General features: G+C 43.6%; 1 protein-coding gene across 1 annotated transcript in view; it reads left to right on the top strand.

The window, feature by feature from the left end:
- LOC137373311 (neurexin-3-like) overlaps positions 1–17,044 on the top strand; it is an 883,651-nt gene that overhangs the window by 633,652 nt on the left and 232,955 nt on the right. The window contains exons 6-7 of the mRNA XM_068038134.1: positions 539–977; positions 6,247–6,630. Of these exons, the coding sequence (XP_067894235.1) occupies positions 539–977; positions 6,247–6,630 (823 nt within the window). The remainder of the gene's footprint in view (positions 1–538; positions 978–6,246; positions 6,631–17,044) is intronic.

Here is a 17,044-nt window from a genome sequence, read left to right as displayed (position 1 = left end):
CAGAAGAGAAGTAGATAAATGCTTGAAAGAGGGAAAAATGCAGGCTCTGGGAGAGTGAGCTGGGGAGTGGGACCAACTGGATTGTTTTTCCAAAGAGTTGGCAGAAGCTTGATAAACAGAAAGTACTAGTCTGTGATTCTCTGATATATGGTATAGTTTCTGAAATATTCAGCACTGTAGAATATTTCTATTAAACAAACAATGGTCAGAATCAACCAGTAAATCAGCCAGCTTGAGTGGGACTTCACTGTTGTGAGATGAATAGATTTACCCCTGTTAATCTCCTCCCCCCCCCCTCCTCCCCACCTCCACTACCAGCACCACCTAACATTTGACTATAAATTGAACCTTTTGACACATCCTACTTATTTTCATTATAATTCAGAATAAGCATCCTTGTTTTGACAACAGCTTGTGACAAGCAACTGCCTTCTCGTTCCTCACCTGTCTGCCGGCCTGCACAGATAATAAAGTGTTTACATCTGCCACTTAACTAAAGATGACCTTGTGTTGTTTTATCTTTTTTTGTGATTGACAGGTTGTTTATAAAAACAACGACATCAGACTAGAGCTCTCGCGTCTGGCGAGGATTAAGGATCCCAAAATGAAGATCCACGGCGATGTTGTGTTCACATGTGAGAACGTTGCCACCCTGGACCCCATATCATTCGAGACACCAGAAGCGTACATCAGCTTGCCGAAATGGAACACCAAGAAAATGGGCTCGATTTCGTTTGATTTCCGTACATCTGAGCCCAGTGGCCTCATTCTGTTCACGCATGGAAAGCCACAGGAACAAAAAGACCAGAGGAGCCTGAAGAAAACCAAAGTGGACTTCTTTGCTGTTGAGCTCCTGGATGGGAACCTGTTCTTGCTACTGGATATGGGCTCTGGTGCGATCAAGATCAAATCTACAACCAGGAAGGTGAATGACGGAGAATGGTATCACGTGGACATACAACGCGACGGTAGATCAGGTGAGGAAGGTACCGAAATGTTGATGCCAAGTGAGGAGTCTGCCGACAGAAAAAGATAAAACTCAAAATACGTTTTCCTCACAAAGGCCTAGCAAAAAGCAATTGTGTGAACAATAAGCTTTGAGTGAGGATTAAGAATGACTGCACTCTGATAAATACACAGCTTGCTGGCTTAGTAGTGGAATAGGATTTTGTTATACCCTTGCAATATCATGTGGTGTCGAAATCAGTCTTTCTTGTTAATATGGTTTCTGACCTGTGCCATATTTTCAGCGGGATAAAAAAGATTAAAATAATGACTCTCCCTGTCAAAAAAATAAAATAAAAATAACTTTGGCTTCGAATTGTGGTGCCTTCTAATTTGCTCCCTTGTCCTGAAGACGTTGGCTGCTGTTGGTGTAAAGTTCCATAGATCCAGCAGCACTCTGGTATCTTACTTGAGTATCTGTCCTTCATGCATTAGCTTAGAAAATGAGTTTCATCAGGCTGCCTGACCATTGGAGGGAGGAAAGGCTACATGCCTGAGCCTGATTTAAGATTGCCAACTCTCCAGGATTGTCCAGCAATCGAGGATAAATCTCCTGGACAATGCTGTGAGCAATCTCGGACTCAAGTAACAAAAGCTTTTTTTCCATTTCCATTCAACAAATTTGTTTCTTGTTTGTAAAAATATTGGAAAAGTGGGGGGGGGGGGGAGAAAATATTGTTTTCATGACTGTCAGGAGTCCCCCAGGTGGGTTATGAAGAGTCTGTTTGTTTCTAGTTGGCCGTGGGAAGGCCATGTATCGAGAACATGGATGTGCCGGGCAACCATTGATGGGAGTGTGGGGGTGGGACAGGTGGAAGTGAGAGGTCATGTGATGAAACCTCCATGAATACATTCAACCAGAATTGGCAACCCTAGGCTGATGCTATTGTCATTCAGTACCACACACACACACACGTACATAAGACGACAACATATATTTATATAACAATTTTAACGCAATAAAACATCCCAAGGTACCTCACAGCAGGGTCATAAAGCAAAATTTGACACTGCGCCACATAGGAGCTATTAGGGCACTTGGCTAAAAGCTTGGTCAAAGAGGTAGGTTTGAAGGAGCATTTTAAAGGAATAAAGAGGGGTGGAGATGCTTAGCAAGGGAATTCCACAGCTCAGGACCTAGGCAGCTGAAGGCATGGCCACCAATCATAAAGCAGAAATAAAATTAGGGATTCTCAAGAGGCCAGAATTAAAGAAGCACAGAGATCTCGGAGGGCGGTGAAGCTGGAGGAGATTACAGAGATAGGGAGGGGTGCTACCATGAAGGGATTTGAAAACAATTTTCAAATCGAGGCGTTGCTTGACCGGAAGCCAGTATAGGTCAGCAAGCACAGAGGTAATGGATGAACAGGACTTGGTGCAAGTTAGGACACAGGCAGCAGAATTTTGGATGACCATAAGTTTATGGAGGGTAGAATGTGGGAGGCCATCCAGGATTGCATTGGAATGGTCAAGTCTAAAGGTAACAAAGGCATAAATGAGGTATTCAGCAGCAGATGAGTTGATTTCCTTTTCACTCATCCCACTTGAATAGTTTCTTGTACCATGGTGCCATGGTCATCTTGCTCATCTACACAGGCAGCAGGAACCTCGTACCTGCTCGATAAAGGCACAGCCAAGGTTCCTCCAGCACTGCTGCTCGAGTGCCCTTACCTGCCTGACTCACAGTCACACCCACTTGTCCTGGATCACTAACCAGACCTGTACCACTATCTAACCTAAGGTGTGTGACTACTTCCTGGATCAAAGTGCCCAGGTAACTCTCCCTCTCCCTGATGCCCCGCATTGCCAACACCTTAGACTCCAGCTCAACAACTCTGAGCTGAAATTCCTCGAGATGCAGACACTTACTGTAGATGTGGTTGTCCAGGATCGCAGTGCTTTCCACAGACTCATACATGCTGCAGTGTGGCACACCACTTGTACTGCCATTCGTTAACCTTGTTTTATTTAATTAGTTAAGTAATTAATTGAAGTTTTCAAAAATTTTAAAAAATATAATTTAAAAAATCTGAACTTGAAAATTCGGGCTGGATTTTACGCCAGGCGGACGGGAGCTGGCCACCGATGTAAAAGTCGGTAGTAAACCCGCATCTGCATTTTATGGGTCCCCGGGCTTTAATTGTTCCGAGGTGGGACTTCCACCCGCTTGAGGGAGGAAGTACTGCCTCATTGAGCTGCCGCCAATCATTGGGACTTTATCTGTTAGTCCCAGTAGTGCCACTGGGTGCGGTGGCCACTGTTGGGACTGCAGCCCAGCTGAGGACATGGAGCCAGGACTGAAGGTAAATTGGGTTCGCCTTGCTGGGGGAATCGGTCGCGAGCTGGCGAGGCAAGGGTGGTCGTTTTGGGGGAAGGGGGGGGTGGCGTCACGGGTCCTGGGGGTGGTTGGAGAAGCAGGAATCCTCAATCGGGCACCCTATGCATCCCGGAGCCTCCCGTTCAATTTTACACCACCCTCCCGCCACCATCCGGCTCGCTGGGGTGGCGTAAAATTCCGGCCCTCGTCTCAGTAACGGTGCCATGAAACAATAATCGATTGTTGTAAAAACCTATCTAGTTCACTAATGCCTTTTAGGGAAGGAAATCTGCCATCTTTACCTGGTCTGGCCTACATGTGGCTCCAGACACACAGCAATGTGGATGACTCTTAATTGCTCTCTCTAACATCGCCTAGTAAGTTACTCAGTTGTCAAGGACAATTAGGCAACAAATGCTGAATGCTGACCTTGCCAGTGGAGCCCACATCCCATGAAAGAATTTAAAAAATGTATTTTTTAGTTTATAAACCTAATTATAAACCTATAAACCACTGACCACCTCCAGGAGCTTACCCATTGTCTCTCGAGATAAGGAGGCCAAAGAAGAAGAAGAAACTTAATTATTTGATCTGGTTTAAGTTATAGGTAGGTTAAATTAAATGTTTGCCTGTAAACTTAGCCCAGCTGATCCTCCTTGTGCTGTGACGTCACCTTGCAATTATTTTCTCCCATATGCTGTTCACTGACACATTGAAAGCCCTTTCCAATCTTCCCCTCTGCTCTTGACCTCTCGCTTTCCAGTGCTTTGCTCCACTCTCAGCCTCACCACTTTCATTGAAGAGAATGAATAATTCAGTATTTGCCAACTTGCAGATTGTTATTTTTTTAAAAGACTTTCTGAAAACTGATTAAGAGGTTGTTGAAATGGTCCACATTTGATTATTGTGTTAGGGTTGTCAAATTTATTTATACCTCGTTTTGTGAATATTTTTGTAATTTTAGTCTGCAAAATCGCTGGCCTAAATTTGATATTCTGTTAGTTTGAAAGGTGTGGTATTGTAGTGTAAAATTATAGCTGATCCTGTGTGAAAATATTTGCAAATTAAGTACTTGTTGAGCATACGACTAGAGAAAATGTGTTATTTTTGCACTGCAGGGGACAAGGTGTCTCGACAGTAACTGCTCCCAATGTTTTCAATAACCATTCTGCCTTGGAAACCAGGTAGTTTAATTGGGGAAGAGTGACAATGGTATGCATTAATGGGGGAGTTTATCATACTGAGGATTGTTTTTGCAGGTGCAACAGTTGCTAACATTGGTAAACACGCATACCTCATTGCTTGTTATTGTCTTTGTATTCATTTTCTGTGAAATCGTTATTTCTCTCCAAACTGGAGGGAAAAAAGTCATGAAGGTGAAGAAGTTTATAGATAAAACAAGTGGAATTTAAGTCATGTTGAAGGCAAATAGAATGCATAGGTATCTGATAGCCAATCAAAACATTGCTCTTATTCCACTATTAAATAGATAATGACACTTTCTTTGTTTTCTTATTTTCTCATTAATTTTCTCTTGTGAAGATGTTGGTTTCTTTCTAGAAAACAGTCCCATGGACATCGGGTGTTCTCCAAGGGGGCATACCTTATAAAATTGAGCTAGGCTGTAGAGGGGTGGTGTCAGGAAGCACTTCCTCACATAAAGAGTAATGGAATTCTAGAATTCTCTCCACAGAAATCTGTTGAAGCTGGGGATCGATTGAAAATTTCAAAAGTGAGATTGATAGAATTTTGTTAAGCAAAGCTGTTATGGGAAATGGAACCAAGGTGGCTAGATGGAGTTAAGATATAGATCAGCCATGATCCAATTGAATAATGGGAGAGGCTCAAGGAGCTGAATGGCCTCCCCCATTCCTCAACTCCTATACTTGGCTCGAGAGGCCATTCATCATGTCCCGAACCTTAATGCCAAGCATCAGTAGGCCGCTTGATTGTGATGGTATCACTGTCAAGCCTGCTCTGTTCTTCACCTGATGTCAACACAGGCACAATTCCAACAGGTGTTGTTCAATAGCATTTTGGATTCAGATCCCTGGCTGATGTTTCACTCCACGTCCCAGAAGTAGTGAGACCAATTGTGGCACCCAAAATCCAACGGCGCTATTTGAAGAAGAGTAGTGGAATTCTCTCGTCGTCCTCACCAAAATAAATCCCTCAACCAGCACTATTGAAACAGCTCATCTCCTTGCTGTTTATGGGACCTTGCAGCTTGGCAACATTACAACAATGATTATGCTTCAAAAGTACTTTGTTAGCCACAAAGTGCTTTGCAATGTCTAGACCACATGAAAGGCACTATATAAATAAATGTACCTTCTTTCACTTTCTGCTGTCCTGGCTTAAGATTAGCTAACTCTCTACAGATAAAGCATTTTTCCCTTGACTTTTTAAAAATTTGTTGGTGGAATCTGAACATCACTGGCGATGCCGGCATTTGTTGCCCATCCCTAGCTGCACTTGAGAAGGTGGCGGTGAGACCCCCTTCTTGAACCGCTGCAGTCCATATGATATAGATACATCCACATTGCTGTTAGGAAAGGAGTTCCAGGATTTTGACCCAGTGACAGTGAAGGAAGGGCGATATAGTTCCAAGTCAGGTTGGTGTGTGACTTTGAGGGGAACTTGCAGGTGGTGGTATTTCCATGTGCCTGTTGTCCTTATTCTTCTAGGTGGTAGAGGTCCCGGTTTCGAAGGTGCTCTTGAAGGACAGACACCCTGTGGCACAGCTACTCATCACTTGAACACACTGAGCTATTGGAAGAAGCCAGGGTGCTTCTTTGGGTTATATTATGAAACAGAAGCTTGTAATTGACATACATTGGAGACCTTAATGCCCCAGGTGTAAAATAACTCATTCAGTAAAAGTTGGGCCAACATTTTCTAAGCTGTCTGATTTTCTTTTGCAGGTACGATATCGGTGAATAGTCGACGCACCCCATTCACGGCAAGTGGAGATAGTGAGATCCTTGACCTGGAGGGGGACATGTACCTTGGAGGCCTGCCAGACAACAGAATGGGTTCCATCTTGCCCACAGAGCTGTGGACAGCCATGCTCAACTATGGCTATGTTGGCTGTATCAGGGACTTGTTCATTGACGGCAGGAGCAAAGATATTCGCCAGTTGGCTGAGGCACAGAACGCTGCTGGGGTCAAACCATCTTGCTTGCGCATGAGCATAAAACAGTGTGACAGCAACCCTTGTAAGAACAATGCAGTATGCAGGGAAGGTTGGAACAGGTTCATCTGTGACTGCACAGGCATGGGCTACTGGGGGAGAACATGTGAAAGAGGTAAGTGTGATTTACCTTCTTAAGGAAGTAATTTCGTTTTTAAAAAATTGTTTAATGCCTATTTACGGTGACAAAGTAAAAGTGTGCCAAGCATTTGCTTCAGGAATTCAGTCTGTGGAATTGCAGGATGCAGATTTGATCTCGCACTCTACTCAATTCATGATCTCAGCCCTATAACTGAGGAGTAGTCAGGCGTCTTCCTGATGGAGGGCAAGAGAATTGTAACTCATTTTCATGCCTACCGCCTCTCCTCCTTACATCCTAGAATCTGGGCCAGTTTTGCACTGGTCGAAGCATTGTCACTCACCTGTGCTGTTTTCAAGTAGCCCAGGGACAAGTGGGGACCATGGCACAGGAGAAAATAAAGCATTTACCTTTATTTGTAGCCCAAAGGAACAGCTAGTGCTCAGTTTTATGCCTCTTTACTTAACTTTTTCAACCAATTTTCTCCCTCCTGTTCTAAAATATGATGGTGCTGTCTACTTGCTGGGGCGTAGATCGCCAATCATCTGACGGAATGGACATTTTTCACGCGAATATCAGGAGCATGTCAATCCAAACCGGTGGTTTGCTGTGATAACTAGACCATTTGTACTTGTTCCAGTTGAAAATTATATTAGCTCCAGTTGAGACTGGTGAATCTGGTTTCAGTTGAAAATTATATTGGTTATAATTGTGACCAGTTAGACTGGTTTCTGTCTTAACTTATTCCACTTGAGACCAGAGTATTAACTTGCAAAAAAATGTTCATATAAGTGCCACTAACATGTGAACATTACTTATGTGGTATGTGCTGTGGTCATGCAGTGGAGCTAAAAACGCTCTAGATTGCACCGTTCGTTTTAAATTTATTGTGATGCAGAAAAACACAAAACACAGTTTAGATTAGATTAGATTAGAGATACAGCACTGAAACAGGCCCTTCGGCCCACCGAGTCTGTGCCGAACATCAACCACCCATTTATACTAATCCTACACTAATCCCATATTCCTACCAAACATCCCCACCTGTCCCTATATTTCCCTACCACCTACCTATACTAGTGACAATTTATAATGGCCAATTTACCTATCACCATGCAAGTCTTTTGGCTTGTGGGAGGAAACCGGAGCACCCGGAGAAAACCCACGCAGACACAGGGAGAACTTGCAAACTCCACACAGGCAGTACCCAGAATCGAACCCGGGTCCCTGGACCTGTGAGGCTGCGGTGCTAACCACTGCGCCACTGTGCCGACCTTAGCAAAAACCAAATTAAATACAGTACAGAAATTAAAAAATAAATGAACACAACAATTGGAGTGCAAAAAAAGTTAAATTACAGCTGTAATCAAAATACAAAACTTAAGCATTAACTACTTTTAGACATTTGATGGTTTGCTGGATTTTAGTCTTCTATTGCAGTCTTGTATTTTCTTTTGTTCATCTGACTGAGTTTCTTGACAGATTCCTCACTCAGCCCTTGGGTTTGCAGGGGATACGTGAAGCATGCTGTAAATAAGAGAGAAAGATAAAGTCACAGACTTCCAAAACAGTTGACAGAGGCCTCCCTGCTGAGCTCCTGTTGAGAGAGATTTGTGATGTTCTGAACTCTAACTAATTAATTAACTACAGACCCTACATGAGAGTAGATTATTCAATGGTTCAATCTCGCTGAATGACTTAAGTCATTATGGAGGCAAGTTTAGCACTGCACCAAATGCCATAATGATCCATTACCTTCGGCTGAAACCAACAATGGTTATCTAATGTTTTGAAAATTCATTATAAGAATCATTACCTTGCCATCAATTGCAGAATACAACTGCTCGCTAGCCTCTTCGTGCTCCATAAGAATTAAGGCTTGCTGTCTCTGCCTGGTTGGTGCTCGGGGTGCAGGCATGTCCAACACTGTTTGCTTGTGTGGTTCTTGAGTACATGCCTAGGCATGTCCGATTCTCTTGCTGCAACATGAGGAAAAATAATTGGCATCATTCATATATCAGAGTTGGGAGGCCATTTGCACAACTCCAATTCACTCCATTATCTGTTTCTGATCAGACAGAGCTGTAAGGAACTTAGCCGAATTCTTGGACAAGACAAAAAGGACAACAGACAATGGTTTCGGTGCAACAAGTAAACAGAATAAATACTTAAACAAGATACTTAGCAATAAGCCATAGTAGACAAGCCAATTTCGATCCTTGCTCCTCAAAGCTACTTGGACACATGTGATGTTGTCTTTAGTCCTTCTCTGATGTCGTCTTCTACTCGAGCTTCTTCTTCTGTAGTTCTTCCTGTGTCTCTGTCTGTGTGTTCTCTAGTTCTTAGGACCCTGCGTTTGTATCTTTTTTTTCAGAGTCGCCTATGTGCCAAAGTGCAAATTGTGTGCAGCTTTGCACCTGTTCCTGACCTTATAACAGTTGAGGCTTTTTTCCGAACCCAGCTTGATTTGATTGACTTCTCCTGTCTCACCCAGACTTTATGGCACCACCTGTTGCAACAGTACTTTCATAAAATAACATCTTTAAAAACTACGAATACAACAATCCTTTCAATAAAAAACTTTTCTGCGAATGACTTTAAGATATTTTACATGCTTTCCATTTAAATATATTTACACCTTTCTAATCAGAACATGAATTTGAACTTATTTTACACCTTCTCATAGAGCTGTATTAGTCAGGGAAAGAGGTGCAGCAATGTAGAATTAAGTCCAGTTCAATGGAGAGGCGGTGGCGTAGTGGTAATGTCACTGGATGAGTAACCCAGAGGTCCAGGCTAATGCTCTGGGGACGTGGCTTTGAATCCTACCAGACCAGATGGCGATATTTGAATTCAATTAAATAAAAATCTGGAATTAGAATATCTAGTCTAATGGTGACCATGAAACCATTGTCGATTCTTGTAAAAACTGATCTGGTTCACGAATGCCCTTTAGCTGTCCTTATCTGGACTGGCCTACATGTGACTCCAGACCCACAGAAATTGGTTGACTCTTAAATCCTTCTGAAATGGCCTAGCAAGCCACTCAGTTGTACCAAACCGCGACAAAGTCAATGAAATGGAACAAAACTGGACAGACCACCCAGAATCGACCTAGGCATCAGAAATGACAACGGCAAACCCAGCTCTATCGACCCTGCAAAGTTCTCCTTACTAACGTCTGAGGGCTTGTTCCAAAGTTGGGAGAGCTGTCCCAAAGACTAATCAAGCAACAGCCTGACAGAGTCATACCCATATTCATGAAATCATACATTACAGACAATGTCCCAGACACCACCATCGCCATTTTTGGGTATGTCCTGTCCCACCGGCAGGACAGACCCAGCAGAGGTGGCGGTGCAGTGGTATACAGTCGGGAGGGAGTTGCTCTGAGAGTCTTCAACATTGAATCCAGACCCCATGATGTCTCATAGTATCAGGTCAAACATGGGCAAGGAAATCTCCTGCCAGTCTCCCTCAGCTGATGAATCAGTGCTTCTCCATGTTGAACACCAATTGGAAGAAGCACTGAAGGTAGCAAGGACACAGATTGTAGTCTGGGTGGGGGACTTCAATGTCCATCACCAAGAGTGGCTCAGTAGCACCACAGCTGGCCGCGTTCTAAAGGACATAACTGCTAGACTGTGTCTACGACAGGTGGTGAGGCAAACAACAAGAAGGAAAAGCCTACTTGACCTCGTCCTCACCAATCTACCTGTTACAGAGGCATTTTCCATGACAGTATTGGTAGGAATGATCACGCACAGTCCTTGTGGAGCCGGCGTCCCGTCTTCACATTGAGGATACCTTCCATCGTGTTGTGTGGCACGACCACCATGCTAAGTGGGATAGATTTCGAACAGATCTAGCAACTCAAAACTGTCCATCAATGAGGCGCTGTGGGCCATCAGCAGCAGCAGAATTGTACTGAACTACAATCTGTAACCTCATGGTCTGGCATATCCCCCACTCTATCATTACCATCAAGCCGAGGGACCCACCCTGGTTCTATGAAGTGTGCAGGAGGGCATACCTCAAAATGAGGTGTCAACCTGGTGAAGCTGCAACACAGGACTACTTACATGCCAAACAGCGGAAGCAGCATGCTATAGACAGGGATAGGCAATGCCATAACCAACGGATCAGATCTAAACTCTGCAGTTCTGCCACATCCAGTCGTGAATGGTGGTGGACAATTAAACAACTAACAAGAGGAGGAGGCTCCACAAATATCCCCAGGCTCAACTATGAGGGAGCCTAGCACATTAGTGCAAAAGTCACGGCTGAAGCATTTGCATCTATCGTCAGCCAGAAGTGCCGAGTGGATGATCCATCTCGGCCTCCTCCTGAGGTCCCCAGCATCACAGATGCCGGTCTTCAGCCAATCCGATTCTTTCCATGTGATATCAAGAAATGGCTGAAGGCACTGGATACTACAAAGTCTATGGGCCCTGAAAACATTCCGGCAATGGTACTTGCTGCGCCCCTAGCCAAGCTGTTCAAGTACAGCTACAACACTGGCATCTACCTGGCAATGTGAAAAATTGCCCAGGTATGTCCTGTCCACAAAGAGTAGAAAATATCCAACCCAGCCAATTACCGCCCCATCAGTCTACTCTCGATCATCAACAAAGTGTTGGAAGGTATCACCGACATTGCTATCAAGCGGCACTTACTCAGCAATAACATGCTCACTGATGCTCAGTTTGGGTTCCTCAGTTTGAGGTCAGCTCCTGACCTCATTACAGCCTTCGCCCAAACATGGAAAAAAGAGCTGAACTCCAGGGGTGAGGTGAGAGTGACTGCCCTTGACATCAAGGCAGCATTTGACTGAGTATGGTATCAATGAGCCCGAGCAAAACTGGTATCAATGGGAATCAGGGGGAAAACTCTCCGCTTGTTGGAATCGTACCGAGCACAAACGAACGTGGTTATGGTTGTCGGAGGTCAATCATCTCAGCCCCAGGACATCACTGCAGGAGTTCCTCAGGATAGAATCCTAGGCCCAACCATCTTCAGCTGCTTCATCAATGACCTTCCCTACATCATAAGGTCAGAAGGGAGAATGTTTGCTGATGATTGCACAATATTCAGCACCATTCGCGACTCGTCAGATACTGCAGCAGCCCTAGTCCAGATGCAGCAAGACCTGGATAACATCCAGGCTTGGGCTGATGTGTGGCACAAATGTTACTTGCCACTTAAGTGCCAGGCAATGAGCATCTCAAACAAGAGAGAATTTAACAATCTCCCCTTTATGTTAAATGGCATTACCATCGCTGAATTCCCCACTATCAACATCCTGGGGGGGGTGGGGGAGGGGGTGGTCACCATCGACCAGAAACTGCAAGAGCAGGTCAGAGGCTGGGAATTCTGCGGCGAGTAACTCACATCCTGTCTCCCAATGCCAGTTCACCATTTACAAGGCACAAGTCAGGAGTGTGATGGAACATCCTGCACTTGACTGGCTGGGTGCAGCTCCAACAACACTTAAGAAGCTCGACACCGTCCAGGACAAAGCAGCCCGCTTGACTGACACCCCATCCAGCACCATTAACGTTCACTTCCTGAACCACCGACGCACTGTAGCAGCAGTGTGTACCATCTACAAGATGCACAGCAGCAATGCACCAAGACTATTTCTACAGCACCTTCCAAACCCGCGATCTCTACCACCTAGAAGAACAAGGGCAGCAGATGCGTGGGAACACCACCACCTGCAAGTTCCCCTCCAAGCCACACACTATCCTGACTTGGCCCTATATTGCCGTTCCTTCGCTGTAGCTGGGCCAAAATCCTGGAACACCCTTCCTAATGGCACAGTTGGTGTACCTGCACCCCAACGACTGCAGCAGTTCAAGAAGGCAGCTCACCACCACCTTCTCAAGGGCAATTAGGGATGGGCAATAAATGCTGGCCTAGTCAGCAACGCCCACTTCCCACGAATGAACGAAAAATAAACTATCGCTTTTGCAGCTCTGTAAAATAAGATACGATAACAGGGCCCTAAGAACCACAGAAAATACTGACAGAGATGGAGACATGGGCATTTTTTTAAGCTGCAGGCAATCTTACTGGTTTGATTAAGTCAATCCAATTGGATTCAACTGGATTGACTATCAGTAATATTTTCCAGTTCAAAGATTCTGCCTGCAAACTGGTTACAATTGAAACTGCTATATGTCAACTGGCTCCACTTAATTCCAATTGGTTCCCGATGGTTCCAGTTAACATTGGCTGGGCAACTGGGAATACCAAATGGATACCAGTTAAGATTGCCAGTTATCCCAGCTGTATCCAGGCAACACCAGTTGAGACCACTTACTTGCAATTACTTGAAGAAAAGACCAGTTAAAAGCAATTGACATATCCAAGTGATTTCAACTGGTTTGGAAATATGGGATACTAATCAAGTACACGGGTTTGTCCTTGATGCTGTGGATATTATTGTGGCTGCACCATCCAGGCAAGTATCGCGCGACACTCGTGACTTGAGCCTTGTGGATGGTGAAGAGTCTTTGAGCGGTTCGGATTTGAGCTATTTGTTGCATAGTACCTAGCTTTTCCAGCCACAGTCGTTGTGGTTGGTCCAGTTAAACTGGATGAGTAATGGAGCTCAGTAGCTTTCAGAGAACCTGAGCTGTGCAGGTTACTGGTGAGTAGCTGCCATTTGATGGTTGTCTTGCTAATTCCTTCCTTCACTTCGCTGTTGATTGAGAGAAAGCTGATGGGGTCTGCATGTATCAGCTGCTAAATCCAGAAACAAAAGAATTCTCGTGTTTATATTCACTAGCTTGTGTGATACCTCACTAAAGAGATAAAAAGAAGTTATGTTTTATTATTTTTAGTTAATGGAGAGCTGTAATCATGAACAAGAAAAAAACCATGCCCTTCAAACAAAACATCCAAATGGTTTTCCGGGGTGACAGCGGTATAAAATTGATATTCTGGCCTCGAGATGGTGCCCATTAATGCTCCTCCCATTATTAGTTGCTTTGTTGAGAATGATCCAAGCTGATTTCTTGACACTGGTGGCAGATGTGTGAGAACCTTGTGGTAGCTTCAGACAAAAAGTACCAAATATACATTTTTTTTAATGTTGAAATATATCAGAAACTTTTGGAGAAAGGTGATAGGTTTTAGGTGAGAGTAATGATTTTACTTGATAAATACAATCTCTTAGTTTAAATAATTCCTCCCTGAGAACATTCCTTTCGAATGGGCTGCAGCATACACCTGAGCACAATTAAGTGCAGCATTTGAAAAAAAAAGATAGCAGTCCCTTATCAGAAGCTGAAATTTTAGCCTATTTTTCTCTGTCAATGTTCGGAATCTCAAATTTCTTCTGTGTTTATTTTAGCTATTTTTTTAGAGGTGCAGTCTGTTTATTAATCTGATGGTCAGAACACTTTATGGTCATTTTTTTCGAACACCTGCTTTGCAATGCAAGCTTGCGTTGCAGTAGAAAAAAAGTAATTTTGTCAATGAGCATGATTATTGGTGACACTAGTTGTAGTGTACAGAAACATCAATTTTTATGATGATGGTGGAAAGATTTTGGAAGGAGAGGAGGAACTAACTTTGGAACGGGAGTAGGCCATTTAGCCCCTCGAACCTGTTCTGCCATTCATGGTCAATCTGTATCTTCACTCCATCTACCCACCATGGGTCTGTAACCCTGAATACCCGTGCCTAACAAAAGTCTATTGATCTGTTTTTTTTTTAATGTTTCAGTTGACCTCCAGCATCAACAGCGCTTTGGGGGCGGGGGAAGAGGTTTCCAATACTGTTTATGTGAAGAAGTGCTTCCTGACATCACCCCTGAATGGTTAATTTTAATTTTAAGGTTATACCCCTTTTTTCTGTACCCCACCTCCCCCCCCCCCCCAGAGGAAATAGTTTTTTCTCGATCTACCCTATTAACTCCTTTAATCATCTTAAACACCTCAATTAGATCACCCCTTAATCTTCGAACTCGAGTGGCTTTTATTGCAGATAATTTGATGTTTAAATCTTGAATAGATTTTTAGGTGATTAAAGAATTGTCATGAGGTAAGTTTGTGTTTCTTTGATAGCATCATTTACCTATCATTGGTAGCATGGGAGTAAAAAAACCTCTTGACACTCCATTTAGCCCAACATGATCAGCACAGCCTGCTCTGATTAGAATAATAATGAACGGCAATTACACTGAGAAGAATTTAATGAAACAAATCTCTTCACCACTGGGGTTTGATTTCTCTTTCAGGATAGCAGGAGAAGAAGAGCTTTTAATTTATACTATGCAATCATAGCAAATTCTTTTGCCTGCTATATTATCCCATTTAAAATAAACAGGTCATGGCTTTAGTTAAAATAGAAGACAGAAGAATTTGATAGGTATTCATTAAAAGTTCATATGACAGTAACAGTCCAACTTCTTAGCTTATATATTTCAAACTAATCCTTTGAAACTTTGAAAGAATTCAATATAAACTGCTGTAAATTTCAGTCCTGATGAACAGTCACATCTTACAGTCTGACATCATGTCTATGTGCACCCTGCGTGCAAAGCTAATTTGGAATGATAATTAACGCTGCAATCTGCCTCGAAAAAAAAACATGAAACATTAATTACGGAATTGCTGTCATTCAAAAGGGATTAAATTAAACCAGTCAAAGTTCAAGAAAAAAGGACAGTAATTTTTTGAGTAAAATATTGACTGCTGAAATCCTGGTGGCGGGGGTCTCGACATCTGGAGAAACCGACGTCAAGATCCCCGCACCGCCTCTTCTATGGAAGGTCCACCGAATTTAGTGCCAATCAGGCATTTAACTGGACAGTGGCGGGACTTCCATGGGAGCATGGACCCTGGTGACAGAAGTCCTGCCCTTGCAGAGCTGCCGGCCAATCGGAGGCCGGCAGCTGTAGCACCACCACGGAGACGTTGGCTACTGCTGCAGGTGCACCCACTGGAGGCCATGGAACGTTTCTGGAACTGGGCCTCAGGTAGGTCAGGGCAGGAGGAGTCTTGCTCGGTAGGAGTCGCGGGCACAGGGGTGGTCGGCAGCAAGGGCAGGGGGATGGCCCTCAATGGGCCCCCCCTTCCTGATGCGGTGTCCCTCATTCAGGCACTAAGTGCCTTTTTAAGGAGGGAAACAGCCCCACCCACCCACCGTTAGACCCTTAACTGGTATTAATTATTATGTGATTGCATCTAAGGATGTCTGTCATTAAGCTTTGCTCCCAAATAGACTTTTAAAATGTATTCTGATATAACTATCGAGAGCAAATGAGATGCTGTACTATGGGTATTGTGCCCTCATGTTTTTCTCAGATTACCTTATTTACATAGAACATAGAACATACAGCACAGAACAGGCCCTTCGGCCCACAATGTTGTGCCGATCCTTTGTCCTCTGTCAAGGACAATTTAATCTATACCCCATCATTCTCCTTTATCCATATACCTAATAGAACATAGAACAATAGAACATTACGAATCCTGTTGATTTGGTGTTTGGATATGCAGGTAAAACTTTCAACTTAGTACAGTAATTCTCCTTCTGTATGTATCTTTGCTCCACTCTGCATATGTATTAGGAGTTTTAAGTTATAATGAAAGACTAAAGGAGTTCAGATTCTTTTATTTGGGAGAAAATAAGACTTTGAGATGATGTAATTCAAGTTTTAAGGATTATGAACAAAATAGACAAAGTTAGTTCAAACAAACCATTTAGTATGGTGAGCAGTTTATATATCAGGAAATGCAAAATAAAAAATTAGGGGCTGAAGATTCAAAAGGAAAGTCAAGTAGAATGGACTTGGTGGATTAAGTTACCAGAGAAGACATTGCCGCAAGTTATAATAAACTGAAATTCACTGCCTGAAAGGGTGATGGAACCAGATTTAATAGCAACTTTCAAAACGGGAGGGAATAAAATTGCAAGAGAGTGGGACTAATTGGTTAGCTCTTTCAAAGAGACGTAGACATGGTGGGCCAAATAGCATCCTTCTGTGTTGTAAGATGCTATGGGCTGAATTTTATCCTCAAGAAAAGGGTGGATTTGGACTCAGTTGGGGGGTTAAAATCTCAAAAATTGGTTTCCCAACTCAAACTCATCTCCAACCCACCTATTTCCCAGCTTTAACTGAGATCAGAAGGTTGGCAAGCAACCAACCCAGTTTAATGAGGCAGTTTGGAAATGTAAATATAATCATGAGGCTGATCATGGTCATTTGGCTTTTCAACTTTAACTGCCGTTGGCTGGGTTTTCCGTGTGTCGGGAAACCCAGCAGCCTCATCGAGGCGAGGACTTGGTGGATTCAGGAGGTAAGTGCCTTCACACCTACCTCTTGGATCCAGGTATCAGCAGTGACTCTGTTTGTAGCACCTGCACCTCAAGGTTCTGGGTTCAAGTTCAACCCCAGGACCTGAACACAAACAGTCAAGGCTGACACTCCAGTACA

This window comes from Heterodontus francisci, chromosome 9 (genome assembly GCF_036365525.1).
Source record: "Heterodontus francisci isolate sHetFra1 chromosome 9, sHetFra1.hap1, whole genome shotgun sequence".
NCBI lineage: Eukaryota > Metazoa > Chordata > Chondrichthyes > Heterodontiformes > Heterodontidae > Heterodontus > Heterodontus francisci.
This window is presented reverse-complemented; position numbering and strand designations above follow the sequence as displayed.